A 25,964-nucleotide genomic window follows, 5' to 3' on the forward strand; every position below is an offset into this window, starting at 1 on the left:
ATCAATGGAACACCCAAAGTGTTCAATGTGATTCAATGTCATATAATTAATATCTATATACATATCTCATGTAGAGTCTAGAAGCCGAGGCTGTCTCCAGTAAGTTCCGTACAATGGGTGGACTTTACCTTGCTACCAAAGTGAACCAATGGAGCAGGAGAATTGTGTTTGTTATACGTTTCAGCTTAGTTTGTTGATGTTTTGTGACCAATCAGGACTTAGAAGTCCTGGGAGTTATGGTTTATCTACTGGTTGCTCTGTGTGCCGGGGGTGACTTGGTACCAAGGGCCAGAGTGTGATGGGAGCGCTTTGCTGAACTTGCTGGAATAAAAGAGATTTTCTTTACTCACCAAACTAAGAGGTCCAGACTTTTATTCTAAGTGCTTGATTTATAATTTTTCTACCACAATTCCATTTCAGTAGCACTGGGTCTCTAACTGGTAACTAGCCAGCATGCATCTATTTCAAAAGAAAAGTACAGTGTTAACTCAGAACTCAAACTTAATCCATTCAGAACTCCGGATAGAGTCCTAAAAAGTTCGAGTTCTGATTGAATTTTCCCCATAAGAAATAATGGAAAACCAATAATTTGGTTCCCGGCCCGAAAAAATTACACCTAAATATGTTTTTTTAGCATTTAAATACAAAATGAACCAGATAAAACAAGAGCATATATTGTACTAAACACATCAAAACAGTAATTTTTAAAGTAAGAATATAAATATATCCAAACAATGTGTCCTGCCCCGATCATCTGCTCCTTCCATGCGCCACGCCCCCTCGTTAACCCTGTGTGGAATCCCCGTGTGATCAGCTGTTTCTGCTTGTTGTCATTAGTCCTCTGTATTTCGTCCGCGTTTCAGTTTGTTTCTGGTCATTGTATTGTCCGTCTGCGTTTTGCCTGCCTTACCTGTAATTAAACCCCGTATTCCTCGATACCCTGATGTCTGTGCCTTTCACTCCATTCCGTCCTCGCTCGGCACAACAATATTATTATAATTCAATGTATTAATGGTTTATTATTAATATTAAAATAATTCATAAGAAATCTTTATTTTTAAATGTATTTTATTATATAATAATAATTACTGTTACAGTACTGTCTATCAATGAGATCAAGAACTGAGGTACCACTGTATTGAAATATGAAAACTAGTGCAAATACCTGTAGCATTATGGAAGCAGGTAATTCTTCAGATTGTTTTCACTCACCCCTTTATGCCCTGTAATCAAATAGTGCCCTAGGTGTCTATACAACAGGCCAGCCCTGGTCAAATGTGTCCAACTTGCTATTTTTCTATTTTACCCCTTGGAGTCTGCTGGAATTTTCCCAGTTTCCTTTGCCAGTCCATCTTACTATTCTGTACCAGAGAAGAAGTATGTTGTTGACACTTGCACATTTAGGTGACAGTTCAAAAAAACAAACAAAAAGAGTTTTCTATAAAAAGAGAGTTAAGACAGAGTTATACCCAAAATTATGAAGAATGATTAGCAGAATTTGTTCTATGACTTCGGCCTGGCACTGGTACCCTGGGCAATATGACAGAGACGGGACAGAAACTCCGCCACCTCACTGGCAATGAATGTTGGGTTGGGGTGGGTGACAAAGGTGTTGGCAGCCACTGTCATCTCCCAGGCATCCACAAACCCCACCTCCAGGTCCCCGAACACCTTCCTCTGAGCCAGGTTCTGCAGGTGTCCGTGCCAGTCGCTGAAGCGTTCTGGTTCTGAGGAGAGCTCCCTGGTGTTCTCCAGCTTGATGAAGATGCGGGTCCCGGGACTGCGGGCCTGCAGCCTCTGGATGGCCCCCCGCAGGCTCAGCAACCTGCGGATAAAGAGCTCCAGGGGGTAGGCCCGGAAGTGCTGGCCCACTCCGATCACCACCACTGTGTCCTCTCCCTCTGCTCCGATAGTATCCAAATCCCGGGAAATATAGGAAGATTCACTGAGTTTGCTTTTATGGGCAGTTATCCAAGGATAGTTGTGTACTTTCCACTGGATGCTGTACTCTCCCTTAGGGTTCACAAACTTAATGGAGGAAATGCCTTTAACAGAGTTTAAAATTGACTGAAACTCTATAAATTAAAGGAGAAAAAACACATTTGCAACAGCATCATGACAAAAAAACTGAACATGAGTCTCTGATAGATATTTACAAGGTACAATGTAATTGTCAGAGATACTCAGAGATAGCAGCAGCATTTTTAAGTTTTTTTTCAGGGCACACTCACATACCATTCACTCATGCATGCACACCTACAGACAATTAGGTAACACGAATTGACTTCAGCATATTTTTGGACTATGGGGGAAAACCAGAATACCCAGAAGAAACCCCATGATGATACAGGTAGAACATCCACAATTTCTTACCTTTTTGTATTGTAATCAAATACTCAATCCACTGGCGAACTGTAGAGTCTCCCATAAGATAGAGTGTCTTTCCTTTCAGGCAGCTGTTGATGGACTTCAAAGTGAAGAAGCTGCCAGTTTGATAGTACAAGGAAGACCACTGGTTTCTCCAGAAAAACCCACTTGGGATGCTGGGATTGATTCTCTGGATGCAATCCCTACCTCTGCTGTTGGGAATAACTAGAGACAGGGTGAGAGAGAATGCAGATAACACTTGATACAGTTTCAGGTTGTCAAACTATGGCTTTGTCAGTTTGTGTAAACCAATTAGCAACAGCAATTTCTTAATCCTTGAGGATAAATTATTTTTCAGGCAAGTATAACTATTTATACTATAAAATTACCATTTGAGGAAAACAATTTTCATTAAGCAAAAATGTTATTGAAAATCCTTTACAATTTCCTTTATACATTCACTACATCAACTGCAAAAACTAACTATATACACAATATTGCCAAAAGTATTGGGACACCTCCCTTTACACACACATGGACTTTAATGACATCCCATTCTTAATACATAGGCTTTAATATGGAGTTGGCCCACCCTTTGCAGCTAAAACAGCTTCAACTCTGGGAAGGCTGTCCACTAGGTTTAGGAGTGTGTTTACGGGAATTTTTGACCATTCTTCCGGGAGAGCATTTGTGAGGTCAGGCACTGATGTTGGATGAGAAGGTCTGGCTCACAGTCTTCACTTCAATTCATCCCAAAGATGTTGAGGTCAGTGTTCTGTACAGGCCATACCAGGTCTGCTCATCCATGTCCTTATGCACCTTGCTTTGTGTACTGGTACGCAGTCATGTTGGACCAGGAAGGGGCCATCCCCAAACTTCCCACAAAGTTGGGAGCATGGAATTCTGCAAAATGGCTTTGAATGCTACAGCATTAAGAGTTCCTTTCACTGGAACTAAGGTGCCAAGCCCAACCCTGAAAAACAACCCCACACAATAATCCCCTCTCCACTAAACTTTACACTTGGCACAATGCAGTCAGGCAAATACCGTCCTTCTGGCAATCACCAAACCCAGACACGTCCATCAAATTACCAGACAGAGAAGCATGATTTGTCAATTCAGAGAACATGTCTCCACTGCTCTAGAGTCCAGTGGCAGTGTGCTTTACATCACTGCATCTGACGCTTTGCATTGTTCTTGGTGATGTAAGGCTTGGAGGCAGCTGCTCGGCCATGGAACCCATTCCATGAAGTTCTCTATGTACTGTTCTTTTGCTAATCTGAAGGCCACACAAAGTTTGGAGGTCTGTAGCTACTGACTCTGCAGACAGTTGGTGACTTCTGCACACTGTGTGCCTCAGCATGCATTGTCCCCGCTCTGTGATTACCCGTGGCCTGCAACTTTGTGGCTGAGTTGCTGTTGTTCCCAAATGCTTCCACTTTGTTATAATGCCACTAACAGTTGACTGTTAGTTCACAAATGAACTTATTGCACAGGTGCCATCCTATCACGGTACCACACTTGAATTCACTGAGCTCCTGAGAGTGACCCATTCTTTCGCAAGTGTTTGTAGAAGCAGTCTGCATGCCTAGGTGCTTGATTTTATACACCTCTGGCAATGGAAGTGATTGTAACACCTGAATTCAATGATTTGGAGGGGTGTCCCAATTCTTTTGGCAATATAGTGTGTGTGTGTGTGTGTGTGTGTGTACAGCAGTACACAAGAGTAAGGTGAAGCAGGAGACACTGGGAACAACCAGAAACCAGTCAGGTAAAGTGAGGAAGCGATGACCAACAACTTATCTGACAGTTTTTCATGAATCATAGGATGACATCAAATGACCTTCAAAAGGAATGGGAAACATTAAGTGCAGGTGTGAAGTGCACTGCTAAGACAGTTCATATCAGGCTCCTAGAAGCAGGACTGAAGTCCCATAAAGCAAGGAAGAAGCCCTTCATTAATGAGAAACAAGGAAGAACCAGGCTGCAGCTTGCAAAAGTAAATATATTATTCACATACACACACCAAAATATATATTAGAATTTAGTGATCAGTGGTCATTGTTTTTTTTGTTTTCCCCCTGTCGTGTCCGGCAGTTTCGCAGCAGGATGTTAGTCTGGGTGCTTTATTGTGCCAACACTTTTATTTTGCCAAGTGGAGCTTCGAATTAAGCTCCTCTTGTTACTTGAGGTATACTCTTTATTCGCCGTTTTAGATTATTGCGCCACAAAGACGGAGCTGACAGGGAAAGTTTACTGAGGTAGAGGAGATAGAGAGAGGAAGAGAAAGAGGAGAGAGACAGAAGAAAAAAAGAAAGCAATGGTACCATTATGACAGGGAATACGCATGTGCCAGTATCTGCTTCTGGAGTTAAATACATTAATACCAAAGAAAAAGATACATAAGCAGACCAACAGGAACACAGTCTGGTTATCGCCGCACCAGTATCTGCATCTGAGAAGAAAGGATGGAAGCCACACACACACACACACACACACACACACCCAGACAAGGAGAGAGAGGGATAAAGTAGGGCAAGAAAGCCCTAGGCTCTCTTGTGTGTGCGTGCGCCCGCACGTGCATGCGTATGTGTGTGCGTGTTCTATTTGTATGTGTGTGGATGTGAAAGTGTGTGCGTGTGCATGAGCCAGGAACCCCACAGCCACAGGCGGCAGCACACCAGCCCCCCCCCCTGGGGGGCGGGCCACGCAGGCACGGATAGAGCCCGGAGCTCGGGCCCCACCAGCCCCGGGGAGACCTGCCCGCCCCAGAACCCCCACCCGGGGGGTGGACGTCCTGAGAGCCACCAGGCACACCCACCCCTGTCAGTGGTCATTGTTAACGCACCACAGCACACAGTACACAACAACGAAATGTGTCCCCTGCATTTAACCCATATGTGACTTTTGTGACATAGCAGGGGGCAGCTAATTCAGTGCCCGGGGAGCACTGCTTGGGGGCGGTACCTTGCTCAGGGCACCTCAGTGGTGCTTTGCCAGTCAGGGATTCGAACCAGCAATCTTTCAATTACAAGTGCGTTTCCCTAACCATCAAGCCACCACTGCCCACAAAGTTACCATGGGGAAATGAATCTATTGAATATTGAAATCTATTGAAATATATATATATGTGATATGTCGGAAACAGCATGAGCAGAAATAAAGATAACAAAAACTGGCATTTACCGCAGCAATTTTTGACATCCACGTTACCAAATTTGTTCTTTATCTTCACCCCGATGTGATTCCTAAAAGAAAAAATGTATAGCAGCCATGAATTGAAGGCAAAAATACATTCAGCCTTGGAGCAAATTGCTCTGGAAGCAACAAGCACAGTCATTCTCTTGACATCTACGCAGAGTCTGTTTTACCCGGTCAGTAGAGAAGCTTCCTCCTTAGTGAGTGCAGATCCTGGAGTGTTGAATGAAGACATGGTGTCAATCGAGTGACAGGGCAGGGTTGGGGGTGTGTAACAGGCGTAGGATTCTCCGTCCCTCTCGTCTTTGTACTCGCACAGGGATTTACTCGCGTTCAGCTGGAAGCCGCACTCAGACGTCTCAGTTTTGCTCCCTTTGACAAAGTTTCCTTTGTGTGTGATCTTGTTGTAGTTGAGCTGCCTGGACCTCCACAGGGCCTGCACCGCCTCAGAGGAGTGCATGAGGAGCACAGAGACTTGCACCTCCCCAGGCCAGAGCAGGGTGAAGCGGACACGGTAGGAGCCGTTGCGGAGGTCAGTGACGGCTCCTGCGGCGGAGGCCTGTAGTTTGGGGGAGTGAATCCGGGCCAATATGAAGTCTCCTCCATGAGTCTTGGGCCTCCCACTGTGGTCCCGCATGTCCACACGCACATCTAAGGTGTCTCCCATACAGTACTGGGCTTGGAGATGCTCTAGACTGACCGTACTCCAAGCAGGACTGGAGGTGTTCTGGACAGACTCCCAGACAGATGTTGGAGGGAGATCCCACTGGAGGGAGAGCATCACATCCTCTACAGTCATCTCCGGATGTGGAACACTTGCGATGCTTGATTGTAGGTGGGAGATGAAGTTGCTTGTTAAGTTTCTCTACAGTTGCAAAAATAATAGAAAATCGGTTGTTTATCCTTTTCATGTTCCAGCCCATCACAGCCAATGCACTGCCAGTACAGAATAAGTGTTTGGATGGTGGATGAATATTGTATTTGTACAGTCGACCCCTCTGCATGGCAACTTTCCCCATCATGATTTCGATATACATTGGAGTATCGGCATGAGAAATTAAATAGGATTTTTTAAAAGCATTTTGCAAAAGCCACACAACACGTGAAGGCCAGGAAATGACATGCAAGAAGTTAAGTACAGTAAAACCTCGGGTTGCGAGCACAATTTTTTCTGGAAATGTGCTCGTAATCCAAAGCACTTGTATATCAAAGCGAATTTTCCCATCAGAAACAATGGAAACTCAGATGATTTGTTCCACAACATAAAAATATTCATATAAAAATTATTAACATCAAATATAAAGTAAAAATACATAAAACAAATTAACCTGCACTCTACCTTTGAAATGAATCGTGGATGGGGTGAGAGAGATGAGAGAGAGGAGAAGAGGAGGATTATTTTGTAGGACGACTTTCAGTATAACTAATGGAATCTGTTAGCTCACTGAAATCTTTTTCTTTTTGTGCGACTTTAACAAGGAACCTATCTGATGACAGCCGCTTTTGCCTCCTTTTCGATTCCGTGGAAATGTGGACATTGCATTGTCATTAAATAGATACATCACTCACACCTTATTCGGGTGTTGCTTTTCTACTAAATTTTGACTATACGAGTGAGGCACGCCGACTGAGACCAAGCATGGGAATCAATTACCCACAATCCCACAGCGAGAGAGAGAGAAGAACCATCGGCTCAGTTATGATCATGTGACGCTCGGCAGACAAAGCGTATACGTAATACTCGTATTGCAAGACCTCGCTCGTTTATCAAGTCAAAATTTATTAAAAATAAATGCAAAACACTCGCAAACCAAGTTACTCGCAATCCGAGGTTTGACTGTAACTCATAAAAATGTAAAATACATGTTCAGTGCTGGACTGGAGGACACCAAGTATGTTTACGACAGCCTCTCACATGATATCTTGCAGTGATCTCATGGTGGTCTTTGTATCTCACATTTCTTGCATGTTTTCACTTCGATTTGTTCACCAAGGGGAGCAATTTCTTTTTTCCCAGATCGTGGGGGACTGTAACCCACACGAGGTGGGAGGGTCTATGAAACGTCAAATAAATACAATTTTTGCACAGTTTGCCAGGGATAATAATCAATGCTACTACTCTTCCTTCCAATGCTGTGGCAGAAAAATGTGTTTTATGGAACTAAAGATGTTGAGTTGGAAAACTAGGCGTCAGATGAGGTTGTTTGAGGTTTTGTTTTCTGCATTTTCACTGTAACAGCCTCAGACAGTTAAATGGTGTTGAAAACATGACCATCACAATAAGCCAGTTGTGCTGTACCCATACTATTTGGACTTGATCATAACACCACCTTGCTAAATTCTGTCTAGATTTAAATTCAAAGTTTAGTATTCATCTTAGTCTGAAAACATGTGGCCAGTCAGTAAGTGAATGTGTTATTTATTGGGCAAAAACTTAATTCAATGATTTCAATGAGCAAAAATTTCAAAATCATGCCGGAAGGAAGCATCAGTGAACCAGAGAGGGAACCTGAGAACTGAGCATTGTGCCTTTGGGGAAACTGCATTGCCACTTCTATTAGCTTGGCAGCAATCAGGACACAGAACTATAGCACCCTTTTGTGACATGTGCACCCCCCCGAAGGGTCCAAGCCACTAGTCCCAAGTAGCTGAGTCACCCAGCCATCCTGAGTCACTTCCTCTGTGGCGATACTGGGAATTGCTACATACTCATGGCCATGCACGACTTCACCAACTGGCCCAAGGGTAACATGGTTCCCCACCACAGCAGAGCAACCACAGCCGAAAAGCTCAATAGGCAGTTCTTCTGCCACTTTCTACAGAGTGACCAGGGATGGAACTTTGAGGCAGAGGTGTTTGGTGAGGTCTGTAAGCAGCTGAGCATTGTAAAGACCTGCACAACCCTCTTCACCCCCCCAGATCTCCGCATAGTGCACACCAGCCGTGCTTATGTTTGGGATGGAGCTGCACATACTGACTTGCTGTTCAAGCCACCGAGGTACCGAAGGAACCAGGTATGGAATACCTGTGTTGCCTCTCGGCGCATCTGACATGGTATATCTGATGTGGATAAAGTTTCTTATAAATTAGGGACAATAAGAGTTTAACAACAATAGAACATTTATAACAAAATACTGGGATAAAAGTTATGTGAATGTGGTCTTTCTCAAAAAAAATATATTATTGTACTGTAACTCACCCTTCACAAGTATTGTTTTTTAATATAAAAAAAACACAACCATTGCCATAACAGTCGATCTGATACGCAATGTTTACTAAATGACTAATAGGCAGGTAATGTATTCACTTCCTGGATGATTTACGTCCTGGACGGGACAGTGTGAGATTTCGTCACACTAATCAGAATGGTGCACAATTAAAAATTTATGAATAATTTCTGGAATTTTCCATTTAATATTTTCAGACTAAACGTAAACAAAACTACGGATAAGGGGGACCCACTTTGAACGACCTCAAAAAATTAAGACCTAGTAAACTTAAATTTAAGACTTTTCAAGGTCTTAATTGGTTCAACTCCAATTATTACTGCCCGACAGACACACGGTAAATACTGACTGAAATACAACACGTTGTATAAAACTTTTTTTTTTTTTAATCTTATCATCAATATAACGACTTTTTTAATGGAAGGAATTAACACATACAGCTAAAAATGAGAAGTGATGTATAGGTTTAGCGGTTTGAGTGAAATCTACACGACACTGAGACTTCCTTCTCCATGCAAGTTTCCCAGAGTGACGGCCAGGAAAGGTCAGGTCTCAGCGCGCTGCCTGTTGTGCGCCACCTTGGTGGGTCAAGTACAGAATATATAGAACAGCCATCACTTTTAAATCATTTGTAACAAATGGAATAACTAGTTAGAAAAACATCGGGCAGAAATAATATGTTTACAATGCATTATATGTGCATTTCTGAATAATAAATTCATATTCCAGGGCATCCCTACTAGCCAGACAAGTACAGTGGTACCTCAGTTCTTGAACTCATTATAACTCGAATTTCTTAAAAGTCGAACCAACCAGTTCGAAATTTTTTTTTTTTTACCTAGAACTCGATCTGAATCTCAGAAGTCAAACCGTGAACGCTGACCTAAGATAACTTGTACACACGGGGAAATGAGTCACACAGCACGTCTCTCAGCGGAAACATAGGGTAATGCTTCAGTCTCAGCCTCGCATTGGCTGTGATAGCATCGTGCATGTTTACACTAGCTGAATACATATATTTAGACAGTAAAAATACATTTAGACAACAATGGACAATAACAGTAATTATTATTATATAATAAAATACATTTAAAAATAAAGATTTCTTATTCATTATTTTAATATTAATAATAAACCATTAGTACGTTTAATTATAATAATATGGTTGTGCAGAGACAAAGGCGCAGACGTCAGGTTTTAATTACAGGTAAGGCAGGCAAAACGCAGACGGACAATACAATGACCGGACTGGGGAAACAAACTGAAACGCGGACGAAATACAAGGAACTAATGACAAGAACCATAAACAGCTGATCAAACTGGGACTCCACACGGGTTAACGAGGGGGCATGGCACACGGAAGGAGTGGACGATTGGGGCAGGACACGTTTTTTTTTTTTAACTTTACACATTGTTTGGATACATTCATTTTCTTACTTTACAAGTTACTGTTTTGATAAATGTGCTTAGATTTGTTTAGTACAGTATATGCTCTTCTTGTTTTATCCCGTTTATTTTGTGTTTGAATGCTAAAAAAAAAAACATAGTTTAGGTGTCATTTTTTGGGGCCGGGAACCAATTAATTGGTTTTCCATTATTTCTCATGGGAAAAATTCGATCACAACTCGAACTTTTCAGGATTCGATCCGGAGTCCTGAACGGATTAAATTCTAGTTCTGAGGTACCACTGTAATATCAAATGTTGTAGTACTCAAGACCAGTTTTTGAAGGTCTCGATCTTGCCTTTGAATCAGTCGTATTTGTATTCGTTCTTGTCATGGGCTCCGGATTTTATTTCGAGACCAGCCGAGACCACAACTCTGAGAATATTCTTATTAATGAGCCATTTACTGTTGGATTGGATAACTTCTCACTTAGAACATAAGAACATAAGAACTATACAAACGAGAGGAGGCCATTCGGCCCATCGAGCTCGCTTGGGGAGAACTTAAATAATAGCTCAGAGTTGTTAAAATCTTATCTAGCTCTGATTTAAAGGAGACCTGGATCATGTCCCCCCTCAGTCTCCTTTGCTTGAGGCTGAACAGATTTAGCTCAACTAACCTTTCTTCGTATGACATTCCTCTAAGACCAGGAATCATTCTTGTGGCCCTACGCTGCACCTTTTCTAAGGCCGCAATGTCCTTTTTAAGATATGGTGACCAAACCTGCACACAATATTCTAGGTGAGGTCTCACCAAGGAATTGTATAATCTTAGCATTACCTCCCTTGACTTAAACTCCACACACCTGGAGATATACCCCAACATCCTGTTGGCCTTTTTTATTGCTTCCCCGCACTGGCGAGAATGAGACATGGAAGCATCAACATACACACCAAGGTCTTTCTCATAATCAGCTACCTTTATTTCAGTAGGTCCCATAAAATACCTGTACTTTATATTTCTGCTCCCTACATGGAGTAATTTGTCTATGTTAAATTTCATCTGCCAGGTATCGGCCCAGTCACTAATTAAATCAAGATCCCGCTGTAGCTGCTGAGCCGCTAGTTCAGAATCTGCTACACCACCCACCTTGGTGTCATCAAAGTCTTCAAGTGCAACCAATGACTTTACTGCCGACCCAGTTACCCGCTCCTTCACACACGCAGTCGTGGTTGTCTGGGAAAGATGTCAACACAATCGGCTATTATCAAATGTGGCTACATATACCACAAAGTGTTTACCCTACCATTCTATTAGGGTGGTGCTTCAAGTTAATTTTATTTTCTATATAGCGCCAGATCACAACAGAAGTCATTCAAGGCTACCTTCCCTATAGAACAGGTCTATACCTTGTCCTTTTATTAAACTAAATAGCCTTATGTTATTTATCTAATTTACAGTTCATCACTGTAGTATGCGCACACAACCGGACAGGTTTTAAAACGAAATTTGCCGCCTGTCGTTCACAGGTTTTTCCTCACCAATCGTCTTATTTGCGGCGTTCAGTCACTAAAGTCTATGACGTTTCACGAGATCGCAAGCCGGCACATTTTTAGCGTAAAATGCAGAAAAGGCTTTTTTTCCCAATAAATGTTTATTTTGTTTGTCTGTAATAAATGCAGACACACTCGCTCGCGTGCTCTCTCCCCTCGTCATGTATGTGTATCAACATTAAATAACATTAGAGAGTTATTTAATAATATTCTTAGTAGCAGCAGCGGTAGTCTGTGCTTTTACATTAAAAACTGGAGTACTGAATACACTATGTAAAGCACCATGATTTGGACTAAATTAGAAATGTTTAGAAAGTTTCCAAAAACCTTGCAGAGCTGCACGTTTAGGTTCAAGTGCTGCATTTATTTATTTTCATTTTACTTGGAAAAAAATCAACCATTGATGTTCATCTTATTTAAAATATTTCAATTATTATATTATGTAGGCTCAGGGGCGTTGCTAGAGATTTTGGGCCCCATGAAAGCATATCATATTAGGCCCCCCAGTCCAAACCAATCCAGTTATTTTCCTAATTTTTTAGGGCCCCTGTCACTCAGGGGCCCTTGGAATCGTCCTAGCTTTCCTCCCCCTTACGGCGCCCCTGTGTAGGCTACATTTACTAATCTTCAGTCCCTGCCGTGGCCCTTTAGAGTCTTCGTCTTGTCTCGGTCTGGACACACTCAGGTCTCAGTCAGGACTTGGTCTCGGTTTAGGTTGTCTTGACTACAACTCTAGTACTATCTGGACAAATAGTATATTGATTGCACTTCCCTTTTATTCTCAGCACTTGGCAGCATCTCCCAATGTCCATTTTGTTAGATCAGCAGTCATTAACTTGAAAAGATTATATATGTTTTATTTACTGTGCTTCTGTGCTGTATCTCACCTTTGGAAAAAAAACAGCCCAGCATTTGTGACTATGTTTTGAGGAAGATCTGCACACCACAGGAAGCAGCTGTTCTCACTCATGGTATCATAAATATGCTGGTAACAGACATGAGGCCATTATCAATGGTGGAGGATGAAGGATTCAGAAAAATGATAAATACCTTCAACCCTGGTTATACTCTTCCCTCAAGGACGTATATCACCAGCCTGATGGAGAAGAAATACCAGAAGACATTCCAGGCTGAGTAATCGAAAAAATAATCGACAGATTAATCGATTATCAAAATAATCATTAGTTGCAGCCCTACATAAGACACAAGATTGCTGAAATCTGCCTCCAGATTTGAAGATAAAATCTTTCAAAATATATTTGTAGATAAAGGTGATGTAATTGCATCACCTATGCAAAAACAAGAAACAAAGTCACTTATTTAACAAAAGAAATTCACTAAGATGCCAGTTCCTACTGAGGAAAAAGTTAGGACACCCTACAGCTAGTATGTCCTCCTTGGTTGAAATAACCAATTTTTCCGAAACCATATATCAATCTCTGAACTCGCTGGCAGAAAGTTTTTCCCACTCTCCAATGCATAATTCTTTAAGCTGTGTGATGTTTGAAAGATGTCTCGTGTGCACGGCCCATTTCAAATCACCCCACAGCATCGCAGTAAGATTCAGATCCGGGTTTTGACTTGGCTATTCCAGAACTCTCTATTTCTTTCTTCTAAGCCATTTCTTGGTAAATTTACTGGAATGTTTTGGTCATTGTCATATTGCATGGTCCACCCCCACTTCAGTTTCAACTTCTGGACAGATGATCTCACATTGTCCTCGAGCACCCTCTGATACAATGAAGAATTCATAGTGGATTATATGATGGTTATGCCAGGTCTTGCTGCAGCAAAGCAGCCTCAAACCATGACATTTCCACCCCTATGCTTCACAGCTGGTATGAGGATCTTCTGTTCAAAATCAGCCTTTGGTTTACACCAAACATGTCTTCTGTTACTATATCCAAAATATGTCACAACATATTTTTGGGCTGAAACCAAGACGATTTTTCTGAATGCATATTCTGACAGGTGTGATAGTTTGATGAACATAGTAAATGATGTCATTTAATAATTTAAAGCAGTTTTAAACTTCTTCTCTTACATTTGTTGACTGATGTTAAGATAACTTACGCCTATAATTCTGTGTGAGTTTCACGCTACTCGTGCAATCGTTACGGTTAAACAGCTATCGCTCCGGCCCACTCAGATTTAGTCCAGGCCCAACCACCAGCCACCTTTCTGTATCCGCCCCAGTTTCTCCAGATTTCCTGCAGTTGTTTGCTCTGAGTCTGCATCTCTGATCACCGACGTTTCTGTGTTGCAACGGTTTACTACATTTTGAAAGATCCGACCACAGCAAAACAAAAACTCACACATTCATGAATGTATTAAATAAGTAGAGTAACAATTAAACGCCTGAAATATCGCGAGACTCTCTATCCACGGCCGTGAGCTTCAGTACCATTCGTTTACATTACCTGGTGATGCAGCTCGCTGGACGAGCCTTCTAACCCCGGTTACTGAGCGATGCTGGTAATTAGTGAATCCCATTTAAGTCTCACATTAACACTCACGGGGATTCGCAACTGGGTTTGAAGGAACCAACCATTCGGCATAACAATTAGTTAATGATCATCATTAAATAATAATTAATTAAAATTTAATTTCAATACATATTGGTGGAGATATTAAAATTTACCTGAGCTAAATATTACAACACTGTCTATGTCTTAGACCTTAGGCATGAAGAGAATTGTGTGACATGCTGCCTGCTAAGTATGCAATATGTGTGAGCTTATCGTCCAAGGGCTGAGTCAAGCCGCGAGGTGTTGGTGTCACCGACAGAGGAAGTTAGCAAAAATAGAGACAAATAAGGAACTTCTGGTTAACTTTCACTTCTACTGACATTAGTAATAAGTGGGTGAGGTTATAAGACACACAAAGTTGGTTAGGAGGAGGGCTTGGTTGACAAGAAGACATCTGCAAAGGAGGAGAATGTGATAAAAGAAGGGGCCTGGGTTGAACAGGGAATAATTTGTTGCAAAAAGAGGAAGTCATGCTCATGTATTGCAAAATGAAAAACTGTGTTAATACAGATTTTGTATGCATAAGGGACAAGATAATAGTAGTAGGAATAGTACTGAACCATGGGGGCATAGATTCAATAGGGGATGGGCTCTGTGACAAACCTCGAGCAAGATGAGGAACATATTAGGCAGTGCAGATTGTGCTGTGATGAGCAAAGTACACTGATGGGGATTTACAGTTACGTGATGATCTCAGGATGGAGTGAGCAGGGGTAAACCAGTCATAACTGGTATGGGTGTTTTTCTTTTTATTGCAAGTCATGTGCCTTTTGAGGTAGCAACAAATTATAATTGACATACCTCTTGAAGTAATAACCAATCACAACTGATGAGCATTTTGATAGGTGATTTGTTTTTTCTACAAAAATAGTCAATACGTTTCTTTGGGAAGCTTGAAAAAGGTATATAAACTATTGTTTTTGTTCATTTGGTGTGTCACCACTTTCGGTTGGGTACACTGTTGCTTTTGCTTCTTTCCTGCCTATTAAAGAAACTACCGTAAGAAGTCTCAACTTTAATTATTTTTCAAGAACTTCAACAAGTATTTCAGTAAGGAACAAGGGTCGGTCAATTAGAAATAATAGTAGTAGTGATATTTTTATCTTCCACACGTACAATGTTTTTTCATTGTTCCTTTGTCCTTTGAGGGGTATAACAAGAATGATTTTCATGACGACCAATTCATCATTTTAGTCATCCTTTGATGATATTTTTTATTGCTATATTGTATTTGAGAATTAGGCTAAAACCTCAAAATCTCTTTCATTCAAGAGAGTACAGTACTGTATAATAATGTACAAAATACTTTATTATTACTGCCTAACAGGCACGTGCAGAGGGGGGCGGAGGGTGCTTGAGCACCCGCCCCTTTCCTCTAGGATGCGTCAAGTGCCCTTTTCTTGGGTTTTTTTTTTTTTTAATGTGTATGTGCGTATGGAGCCCTGTCTTTGCCCCTCAACAATAAAATGTAACTATTAATCTCAATTTTGCTAAATAAAAGGATCTGGCTTGCATCAGTCACATGACTGCCATTAACCAATGCTCGCCCTTGAGGGCAGAGCGCGCTCGTTACGAGCCGGGTACGAGCTCGCAAAGTGCACGCGCATTTTCTGCAGGCTGGGTGGTGCGGAGCTGGAGGAGAAGCAGGCAAATTAATTGGAAGGTGCAGACTGCAACAAAACAGTAAATAGGGTGTACAGCGCACACTATAGTCTATAACAACAAATGAATTTAAATAAATGAGCGTGCTGTTTGTGCAACAGCGCGACAAGCATTACCTGTCCTTTTATGAACTGCACAAGTAGTGGTGGTCATTAACTGCTAGCTAACTGGGTAAGGGTGTTACAAGGGGGTCTGTAGCTCTGTCCACCGTTTTAGGGAACATGTTTTGTTTTAAAGTAAGTTACAGGACTTTTCCCTTCTTTTCTGGAGGGCTTTTATTTCACTAAAAACGATCTAATATGGATATCCACATAATTCCATATTAGATTCGTCATGAATGTGAGTTGTTGTTATTCAGCCTGTTCTATCTTTTTTAACTTTGAGCACCCGCCTCTTTAAACGTCTCTGCACGGCCCTGCTGCCTAATGCGGATACTAACCTGCTAACAGCCTGCACTCACTTGGCATACAATCAAAAACTGTTTCTGTAAATAGCAGATAAGTGAAACTGCGGTTACTAAAATGGGGGATATGGGAGTTCCGCTCTAGCTGTTAGAAGCTATGGTTTGCCGTTCTCTGTAAATTAGCTAGCTAGAGTTAAACCTAGCAAAACAACAGGACTAAATTAAATTTATTTAATAATAGACAGCAAAACTATATTTAAAAAATCTTTTTGAAAAAGTGTGTGATCAGCGAGCAGCAAGACTGCAAAGGGCCACACTTCTAGTACTGTTCCTTTTGCCTGACATCACAAGAATGTGATTGGTCAGTATGTATGTATGTATGATTCTAAAACAAACAGGTAAAATAAATTATTGCAGTGCTTTCATTGACGATTGTGGCTAAGCACACTAACATAATGCATAATGTACCGTATGGCATTAACATCGGTAAATTTGGCTATACACGTAACATAGCACTGTACATTAGCAGCAATCCATATGTGAAGGAATAACTAAATGTTATTTGAATCCAGGTAATCTACCATTTTCACTTGGATTATAGCTTTGTACTAAATGGCGGTAGGTTACTTGTGTTCTCGACTGTGAACACCCATGTAAAATAATCATTAAACTCAATTACTATATCAACTTCATTTTCAGTTACAAAGCCCTTACTTTCCTACAAATTAGTGATTTCAGCTTTTAGAGCTCTTTTGAAGTTAAAATATTGGAAAAAACTTTTAATGTCATCCTTAGCCTCCAATGCAATCTTCCTTTCTACATTCCTCTTAGTGAGTCTAATGTTATTTTTTAACTCAACCTATAGACGAAGATACTCCTGCTTTATTTTGAAATCATTAGTTATTTTCCATTTGTGGAAGACAGCCCTTTTCCTCCTGACTTTATTCTTAATTTCACCTTGGTTGCAGTTTCCTAGATTTAGTTTTGTATCCTACATAAATAAATTACCAAATATCTACAGTCGTGTGAAAAAGTTAGGACACCCATTAAATATTTAGTACTTTAAGAAATATTAATGTCATAATAATATAAAATCTTTCAAATTATATTTGTAGATAAAGGTGATGTAATTGCATCACCTATGCAAAAACAAGAAACATCCATCCATCCATCCATTGTCCAACCCGCTTATCCTACTGGGTCGCGGGGGTCCGGAGCCTATCCGGGAAGCAATGGGCACGAGGCAGGGAACAACCCTGGATGGGGGGCCAGCCCATCGCAGGGCACACTCACACACCATTCAGTCACACATGCACACCTAAGGGCAATTTAGCAACGCCAATTAGCCTCAGCATGTCTTTGGACTGTGGGGGGAAACCGGAGTAAACAAGAAACAAAGTCACTTATTTAACAAAAGAAATTCACTAAGATGCCAGTTCCTACTGAGGAAAAAGTTAGGACACCCTACAGCTAGTATGTCCTCCTTGGTTGAAATAACCAATTTTTCCGAAACCATATATCAATCTCTGAACTCGCTGGCAGAAAGTTTTCCCCACTCTCCAATGCATAATTCTTTAAGCTGTGTGATGTTTGAAAGATGTCTTGTGTGCACGGCCCGTTTCAAATCACCCCACAGCATCGCAGTAAGATTCAGATCCGGGCTTTGACTTGGCTATTCCAGAACTCTATTTCTTTCTTCTAAGCCATTTCTTGGTAAATTTACTGGAATGTTTTGGTCATTGTCATATTGCATGGTCCACCCCCACTTCAGTTTCAACTTCTGGACAGATGATCTCACATTGTCCTCAAGCACCCTCGGATACAATGAAGAATTCATAGTGGATTATATGATGGTTAGTTGGCCAGGTCTTGCTGCAGCAAAGCAGCCTCAAACCATGACATTTCCACCCCCATGCTTCACAGCTGGTATGAGGATCTTCTGTTCAAAATCTGTCTTTGGTTTACACCAAACATGTCTTCTGTTACTATATCCAAAAAATTCAATTTTAAATTGATCTTTCCACAGCACATTGTTCCTAAAGTCCTGGGGCCTCATGTATAAACGGTGCTTACGCACGAAAATGTTGCGCACGCCCGTTTCCACGCTCACGTCGAGATGTATAAAAACTAAACTTGGCGTACCGCCACGCACATTCTCACAGCAACCCCAGACAAGGCGTACGCAAGTTTCTGCTCGATTTGGCAAAATGGAGGCACCTACTGGCAAAAGAGTGCTACTGCAGTTTCACTGTGTCAGACTCGCATTGAAATACACCGAAATTATTTGGCCATCGGTCACCTGATCGTAATCAATCTGTGACAATAAAACAGTGCAGGGAAAGACAAAAAATATTCCAACCATGGCTGCTCTTGCATTGTTAGAGGACATTGCAAATGGAAGAGTCAGAATAGAGCTCGTATTCAGGGATCATATACTGATTTCCTGGCCCATGATGATGACTGGCTTCTTAGTCGATTCAGATTTCCAAGAGCAATCCTTTTGGAGCTGTGTGCTAAACTGGGGCCAGCATAACAAAAGCAGACGATGAGGAATTGCGCTATAGGCTACCTGTTCCTTTACAAGTTCTGTCCACTCGCGGGTTCTTAGCCACAGGTGCTTTTCAGCGAGAACTTGCAGACTGATCGGGTATTTCTCAGTCAACACTGAGTCGCGCCATGCCGGTGTTGTATGGGACGGCAAAATCTGCTTGTCACCCAGATACATGGGCGTAATTTCCAGGGGGGTCATGACCACCTCCCCCCAATAATCATGTTTCCCCTGTCATGGGTGGAGACTTCCACCCCCCGCCCCCCCAATGTTCCAGCCAAAGTTACGCCCTTGCCCAGATATATAAAATTTCCTTACACTGTGGTTGAACAGGTAAATATTAAAGTGCAATTTGCAGCGATGTCCAGTTTTCCCAACGTAGACGAAGCTATCGACTGCGCGCACATTGCTTCAGAGAACGAATTTGCTTATGTAAATAGAAAGCTCGTTTTTTCACGTCGATTTTAATGTCCGACCACTTCTTTTTAATTTCGGCCACCGTGCGAATTTTGGAACCAACACTTTTAACTGACTCCGCCACGCTGTGCCACTCCGTCAACTTTTGTTTATTGCTGATGCCACTTATACCACCAAATAATATCACTTTTCTTTTCTCGATTTCTGTTAACATGACCTCCACTTCGCACTCGCAGAAATACTTCTTTTTCCCTCGTGGTTTGTCCATTGTTGTTTAAGAAAAACATAGAACAAAGCGGGCATTTATACAGATTTACATATGCAAATATACATAAATATGGGCGGGTCGGGGGAGTGGCTGTGGGCTCGTTCACGTACGTAAAATTTCACGCTCATTGGGATTTATAAAGGGAATGTGCGTAGATCTGTGCTTACGCACAGTTTTATGCATCTGGATTTTTTCTTGCTTACGCACATTCCTAGTTTTGTCCGTACGCCATGTTTTAGTGTGAATTCTACACACGTTGTTATACATGAGGCCCCTGGTCTTTATCTAGGTGGTCTCTGGCAAACTTCATTCTTGATTTGTTGTTATTTTTGTGACAGCAAGGGTTTCTTCTTTGCACACTACCCATGTAAATCAAACTTGTGCAGTGTCTTTCTGATGGCAGATACATGTTCCTTGACATCAACTGTGGCAAGAGTTTCCTGTATGTCCCGTTATGACATTTTAGGATTTTTGGAGACTTCTTTTAGCATCTTGCAGTCTGCTCTTGGGCTGAACTTGCTAGGATGGCCTGACCTGACCATGTTGGCAATTGTTTTAAATGTTCTCCACTTGTAAATTATTTTCTGGACAGTGGAATTGCTGATTCCAAACTCTCTTTAGATCTCTTTATATCCTTCCCAGACTTATATGCATCTATAATCTTCTTTCTGAAGGCCTCAGTGTCATGACCGGTGATATCACAGCGGGAAGGAAGTCCAGGATACGACGCAAAAACTTGGGGTTTTATGAGGATAGAGTACGATGCAGAGCACAAAACAGACATCAATGGCTAGAAACGTTAATGACAGGACTGTGGAAGGACTCACGGGGAAGCACTAAATAACCAGGACTTAATGGAAACAATACTAAACAGCTGGTAACAATCGGGATTTCGCATGAGGTTAAGGAGGGGGCGTGGCACACAGGAGGATCGGACGAGCAGGGCGTGACACTCAGAGAGCTCTTTGGATCTCACCAGGGTGATGCCACTCATTTCAACAATCAAAAGCAAACCAAAATAAATGTATGTGGTTTAAATAAGACAGGCTCCACCAAAAAGCTCTGTAACAATGTTCTAGTCATTTTCACCTGATGTAGTGAACCAGAATCTAATTCTAGGCACTTTAAATAGTAATGGGTGTGAGGGTGTCCTAACTTTTTCCTGAGTGGAAATCGGCATCATAGTTAATTTCTTCTGTTAAAGAAGTGAATTTGTTTCTTGTTTTTGCGAAGATCATACAATTACATCACCTTTATCTACAGATATGATTTGAAAGAAAGTTTAATATTGATATGCAGATATTTCTTAATAAAGAACTAAATATTTAATGGGGTGTTCTAATTTTTTCACATGACTGTATGTAGCTTGCTTTTAGGCATGTTTATTAGGTGCGTTTAAATATTAAATAATATGTAGGTCAGATCAATGCTTACACTTCGGAGGCTTGAACTGTGGTGGGCTGTTATCAGTTCAGCACAAGATATTTAATAATTTCACATTGTCATTTTAATAGTTTTCATAATGTGCCCTGTTGTGATAGACTTGAAGTGTGCTTGTCATTGCAGGACATATCAGAAAGACCCATGTTACGATTGCCTCAGAAAACTCAGATTTAGACACACCCAGAAATGAATATGCAGTGGTGGCACTGGCTTGCCATCTCCCCCCTGCTCCCCGTTTGTGTCTCAGATTTAACTGTATTTGACTCTCCCTGCTGGCCCCTGGAGGATGGGCTCCCCCTTTCAGTCTGGTCCCTCCCAAGGTTTCTTCCTTCTAGGGAGTTTTTCCTTGCCACTGTTGCCTATGGCTTACTCACTGGGGGCTTTGCGTGGGGATGCTGTGAAGCGCTTTGAGACAAATGTAATGTTGTGATAATGCGCTATACAAAATAAATTTGTTTGCTTGTTGTTGTTGTTTATTTCTGATAAAGCAGAAACTGAGAGAGTAAACATCTTTCTCTGAGGTGTTAGCTATTAACTCAGTGTTCTGAGTAAACCAAGACACAGTGTCACTTATTGTGAGTAAGCCTAATATACCTGTAGAAAAGGCTGTGAAGTGAGGTTTAATTGTGCAGTGTTTTGAGCAGGCATTATTTCGGCCATTGGACCGCACGTTGGTTTTTTTTCCCTCTTCTTCGCTTTCCTTTAGGCTGGATGCAGAGTTCAACGTTGTAGTTATACAAAGTTTTGTTGGGTTTATGGTGTAGTTGTGCGTGCATGCTGAGTAAGTATGCAGTTCATTCGTACCGCAACTATGCTTTGTAACCGGAGCAAATGTTTAGTTTTATGCGTTTTGGTAATTTAAAATAAACATATCGCACTGATTGCAGTTCGCGTTTTGCTGTGTTAATGCCGCTCAGTTTAAGAGTATTGTATGTTCATTTGTGTTTTGTAATACAAATGGTTAATATAATACCAACAGAGTAAAAATAATTCCTCTCACCCTGGTCAAAAGCTCTTTTGGACTCTTCCCTCTGGCAGAAGGTTGCAGTCCATTGCCAAGAGTGTCCAGCTGCAGACGCCTGTAGAGTGGAGCTCCACCGGAAATACGTCACCTCCACAGGAAATACGTGATTTTAAGGGGCGTAAAGTGGATCTCATGATCTTTACGGACGTAAAGTGGAGCTCCTCACCGAATGTCTAAGTTGCTCCTATTTTGATTTTTGTTTGATATGTGCTCAAATAAGAATTTATTTTTAAAATCTATCCTTTTTATTTAATTTATTTTTTGCATGGATTTTTTGTTTTTTTTTCCTCTATGTGTGTCTTTGTTGTCCCCTAGCATTGTTTCGTTTTGTTGGTTTGTTTTTTTATTCTCCTCTATGAGAGTTTGTATATGTTTGTATTGTGTCTTTTCTTGCAATTTAAAAAAAAAAAAAAAAAAAAAAAAAAAAAGTGGAGCTCCACAGGAAACACGTGACCTCTACCGGAAACTGCCACTCTGTTAGCGAAAAGAGACAAGATAGAATCCAAGGAGATATTCCTCTTTGGTTTTCAGATCCAAGAGGACATGGAATTATTTTTACAGGCCTGTGTTGACCAGCGGGGCTTCCGGGTTAATGCTGTCTATTATGAGAAAGATTAAATTACTGGCACATGAGTGTGTTGATTGATTTTTTTTTTTTTTTAATTTCATTCTGTTTGTTGTTGCTGTCTAAATAAATTTAGCAGTTGATTGAATATAATTGTTACATGTTGATAACTGGTACGCAAGTACGCATTCACCTTTAAAAGCGATACGTGCGGCAATCGATTGCTGTGACAGTGTAAATGGGTACGTATTTTATGTGCATTTGCGCTGATATGACAAGAAAATACCATGCATTTCAATCTATATACCGCAAATGAAGTACGAATTAGCATATACAGGTTAAAATGCACAATAATTTCTTGTCATATCAGCGCAAATGCACATAAAATACGTACGCATTTGCGCTGTTCCAGCAATCGTATATAGTATATGTTTATAACAGTTAAGGCAAGACCAATATATATATTAGTAATGTGTATGGAAAGTAACATAATAGCAATTGCGTATGTATGGTATGTTTATAACTGCTCATCTTATGACCAATATATATATTCCACAAACTAGATCAGACCAGATATATATATATATATATATAAATTTCTCTAGCGTATAAATGAACAAAAACATACTTTTTGAGAATTTTACAACTGAAATTCCGCTGTAACACACAGTTTGGTACTTTAATGGTGCGTTCGATTATTTCTCTCCAAGTCGGAACTCGGATGAAAACGTCACGATACGTCACGAAAAACATCACTTCCCGTCGGAAACACGCCCCTTTTATGACGTTGAAGTCGGATAAGATTTTGTTGCCCGAGTTGCCCTTGTGACGTAATTTCAACATGGCGACTTGGTTTGTTTGTAGTTTATTTACTGTTCGAAAAAAGAATATCGCTATGAATGTACTAAAATATTTTATAAAGCTTTTAATGTGGTTTGACTAGTTCGTGTTTCTTGTTTGTCTCTCGGAAAAATCTAAATTTCTCCATTTTCTTCATTTGGAAAACTCCAAATCTGCTAAAATATAAAGCAACAACACACAGCAACGTGTTCATGGAGGCAGCCATGTTTGTTCCGAGATGTGGGTAGCTCGAACGGGAGATTGTCGGACGTGATGTCACTCAACTCGGAATTTCCGAGTTCCGAGAGAAAAACGAACGCACCATAAGTCCCTTAAAATTACGTATTTCCTGTGGAGGTGACGTATTTCCGGTGGAGCTCCACTCTACAGGCGTCTGCAGCTGAACCCTTCTCGTCCATTGGCACTGAGCATATTTATGACAAAAGAATTTCCTTTACGATAAATAAAGTTCGTTCTTTCTTTTTCTTTCTTTCTCTCTCACGCAGTATACTCTATGAGAGATTTTTGCTAGAGAACCAATAGGTTCGATTCCTGCCTCCGGATTAGCATTTTAGTAATGAGCATTTTAGTTGTTCAACTACTAAATACTTTAAGCCTCACTAGTTGACTAGTAAAACCAAAATAGTCCAGCTAGTTAAATAGTGCACATTTTGGCTCTCACTAGATAACTAGTGCAGAAAATTGTCAGACACTGAATTCAATCAACATCCTATTCCTTCAACTAAGTTTTGCATGGGACAAACACCATACAGACAAGAGTGACTAGTAAGAGTTTTGTTCAACTAGTATAACAAACTGGCAAACTAGTGTGACAAAATGACCAACTAATGCTGACAAAGACCAAACTAGTGGAGGAACTGACGCGCTCAAAAGGCTTTCGTTAGCAGTGTAATGTCCGTAAGGACGGAACTTACGTTTGTTATGCATCTCCTCTCGTGTTTTTATCACGATTACACATATAAACTATCATTTTCCACAATACATTTCGTAAAAAAAAATCGTAGAAATGTAATTCTAGTTACTGAAATTTATAATCTATTTATAATCCTGTTTCTTTGTTAAAAGATACTAACCGAATCAACGATCTAAGACATCACTAGAAATTACAGAAAGAAACTGCACTAGCGAACTCTGGCTTCTCGATATCCACCGAAAAGATGTTTTAATGAGATTAATTAGAAATAGTAATACAGATATTTTCAGTGAAAAACAGTTTCAAAGAACAAAAACGCGCGCTCAGCTATAAAGCTAAAATATTCGTATTGTTTTGCTTGCACGCTTTGTTCCTTGTTGGCTATATACAGCAATAGCAGTAACAACAGTAATAATAATAATAATTTTACATTTGAAACGAAGGCTGTAATTAAACAGATTAGTCCTCTTATAATAAAACCGTCATTACCTTAGCCAGTATTACAACTGTAATGATGCAGATGAATATAAAAAACTTCTTCAGACTTTCACTCCGTCTCAGATTCGCTATATCCGATGTAATGGTCTGTAAAACGGCACAACCAAAGTTAATTGTATCGCTTAGATTTCTCAATTCATAGTATTCCTTAAACATTTTGCTACAGTATATCGTCCATTATCTGCCCCTATTGATGACCAGAAAATATCCACACATTAACAGGCAATTTCATGTACATTTATAGATAACAATGTATTTCTTGTTCTGTCAGTAAAACCTACGCTCAGCAAATATACTTCATTACAAACATTACAAACTTAAATGAGATAGAGAACTTACCAGATACTGAGTCATGCTTAATAAGCAGCTGTTGGATACGTGTCGCAACATATTTTTGGGCTGAAACCAAGACGATTTTTCTGAATGCATATTCTGACAGGTATGATAGTTTGATGAACATAGTCAAGTCAAGTCAAGAGATTTATTTGTCACATACATACAACATGCAGTGAAATGTATTTCTGTATCACCCTTATGTGGCTGTGTAAAAATAGAAAGAAATAAAAATAGAAAAAGGTAGAAAAAGGTAAATGATGATGATAAAGTAAATGATGTCATTTATTAATTTAAAGCAGTTTTAAACTTCTTCTCTTACATTTGTTGACTGATGTTAAGATAACTTACGCCTATAATTCTGTGTGAGTTTCACGCTACTCGTGCAATCGTTACGGTTAAACAGCTATCGCTCCGGCCCACTAAGATTTAGTCCAGGCCCAACCACCAGCCACCTTTCTGTATCCACCCCAGTTTCTCCGGATTTCCTGCAGTTGTTTGCTCTGAGTCTGCATCCCTGATCACCGACGTTTCTGACCGAGGTGAAATCAGTTTTAGGTTGGATATTCAGATCCGCACTCTCCAGACTTAGCGGCGGGGCATCACTCACGCTAGCCGGCATAAGGCGGTCGAAAGACGGCCAGATAAATTCCACAGCCTCGGAGGCGCTCGCGCACCGCTGATTTAGGGACCGTCAACGAATTACTGTCAGAATAATAAAATACTGATTGCTTGCAATAACTTCAATGCAATGGGACCCAGTAACTCCAA

At 40.7% G+C, this 25,964-nt stretch overlaps 1 protein-coding gene across 7 annotated transcripts; it reads right to left on the reverse strand.

The window, feature by feature from the left end:
* Positions 1 to 355: 355 nt before the first annotated feature.
* LOC111841802 (NXPE family member 4-like) lies at positions 356 to 25,893 on the reverse strand. 7 transcript variants are annotated; one of them, XM_023807802.2, is made up of 7 exons: positions 25,804 to 25,893; positions 25,200 to 25,259; positions 24,852 to 24,947; positions 5,739 to 6,430; positions 5,554 to 5,615; positions 2,374 to 2,592; positions 356 to 2,075 (listed from the first exon to the last, which is right to left on the reverse strand). In XM_023807802.2, exons 1-7 carry the CDS (start codon positions 25,813 to 25,815, stop codon positions 1,504 to 1,506), a joined length of 1,713 nt encoding a protein of 570 aa, XP_023663570.2. In that variant the 5' UTR covers positions 25,816 to 25,893; the 3' UTR covers positions 356 to 1,503. The 7 variants fall into 7 exon arrangements, with proteins under 7 accessions (XP_023663570.2, XP_072570443.1, XP_023663571.2 ...); XM_072714342.1 differs by having other exon boundaries at positions 25,649 to 25,877; XM_023807803.2 differs by having other exon boundaries at positions 25,545 to 25,875.
* Between the last annotated feature and the right edge of the window lie 71 nt (positions 25,894 to 25,964).

The sequence above is a fragment of the Paramormyrops kingsleyae genome, chromosome 7 (assembly GCF_048594095.1).
Source record: "Paramormyrops kingsleyae isolate MSU_618 chromosome 7, PKINGS_0.4, whole genome shotgun sequence".
NCBI lineage: Eukaryota > Metazoa > Chordata > Actinopteri > Osteoglossiformes > Mormyridae > Paramormyrops > Paramormyrops kingsleyae.

Coding starts and splice junctions, on each gene's coding strand:
- LOC111841802 (XM_072714342.1), bottom strand. CDS start 25,708: ATGCAGACTCAGAGCAAACAACTGCAGGAAATCCGGAGAAACTGGGGT. Junction 5,616..5,738: donor GAAGCTTCTCTACTGACCGG/GTAAAACAGACT, acceptor TTTTTCTTTTAG/GAATCACATCGGGGTGAAGA. Junction 2,076..2,373: donor TTTGATTACAATACAAAAAG/GTAAGAAATTGT, acceptor TTTAATTTATAG/AGTTTCAGTCAATTTTAAAC.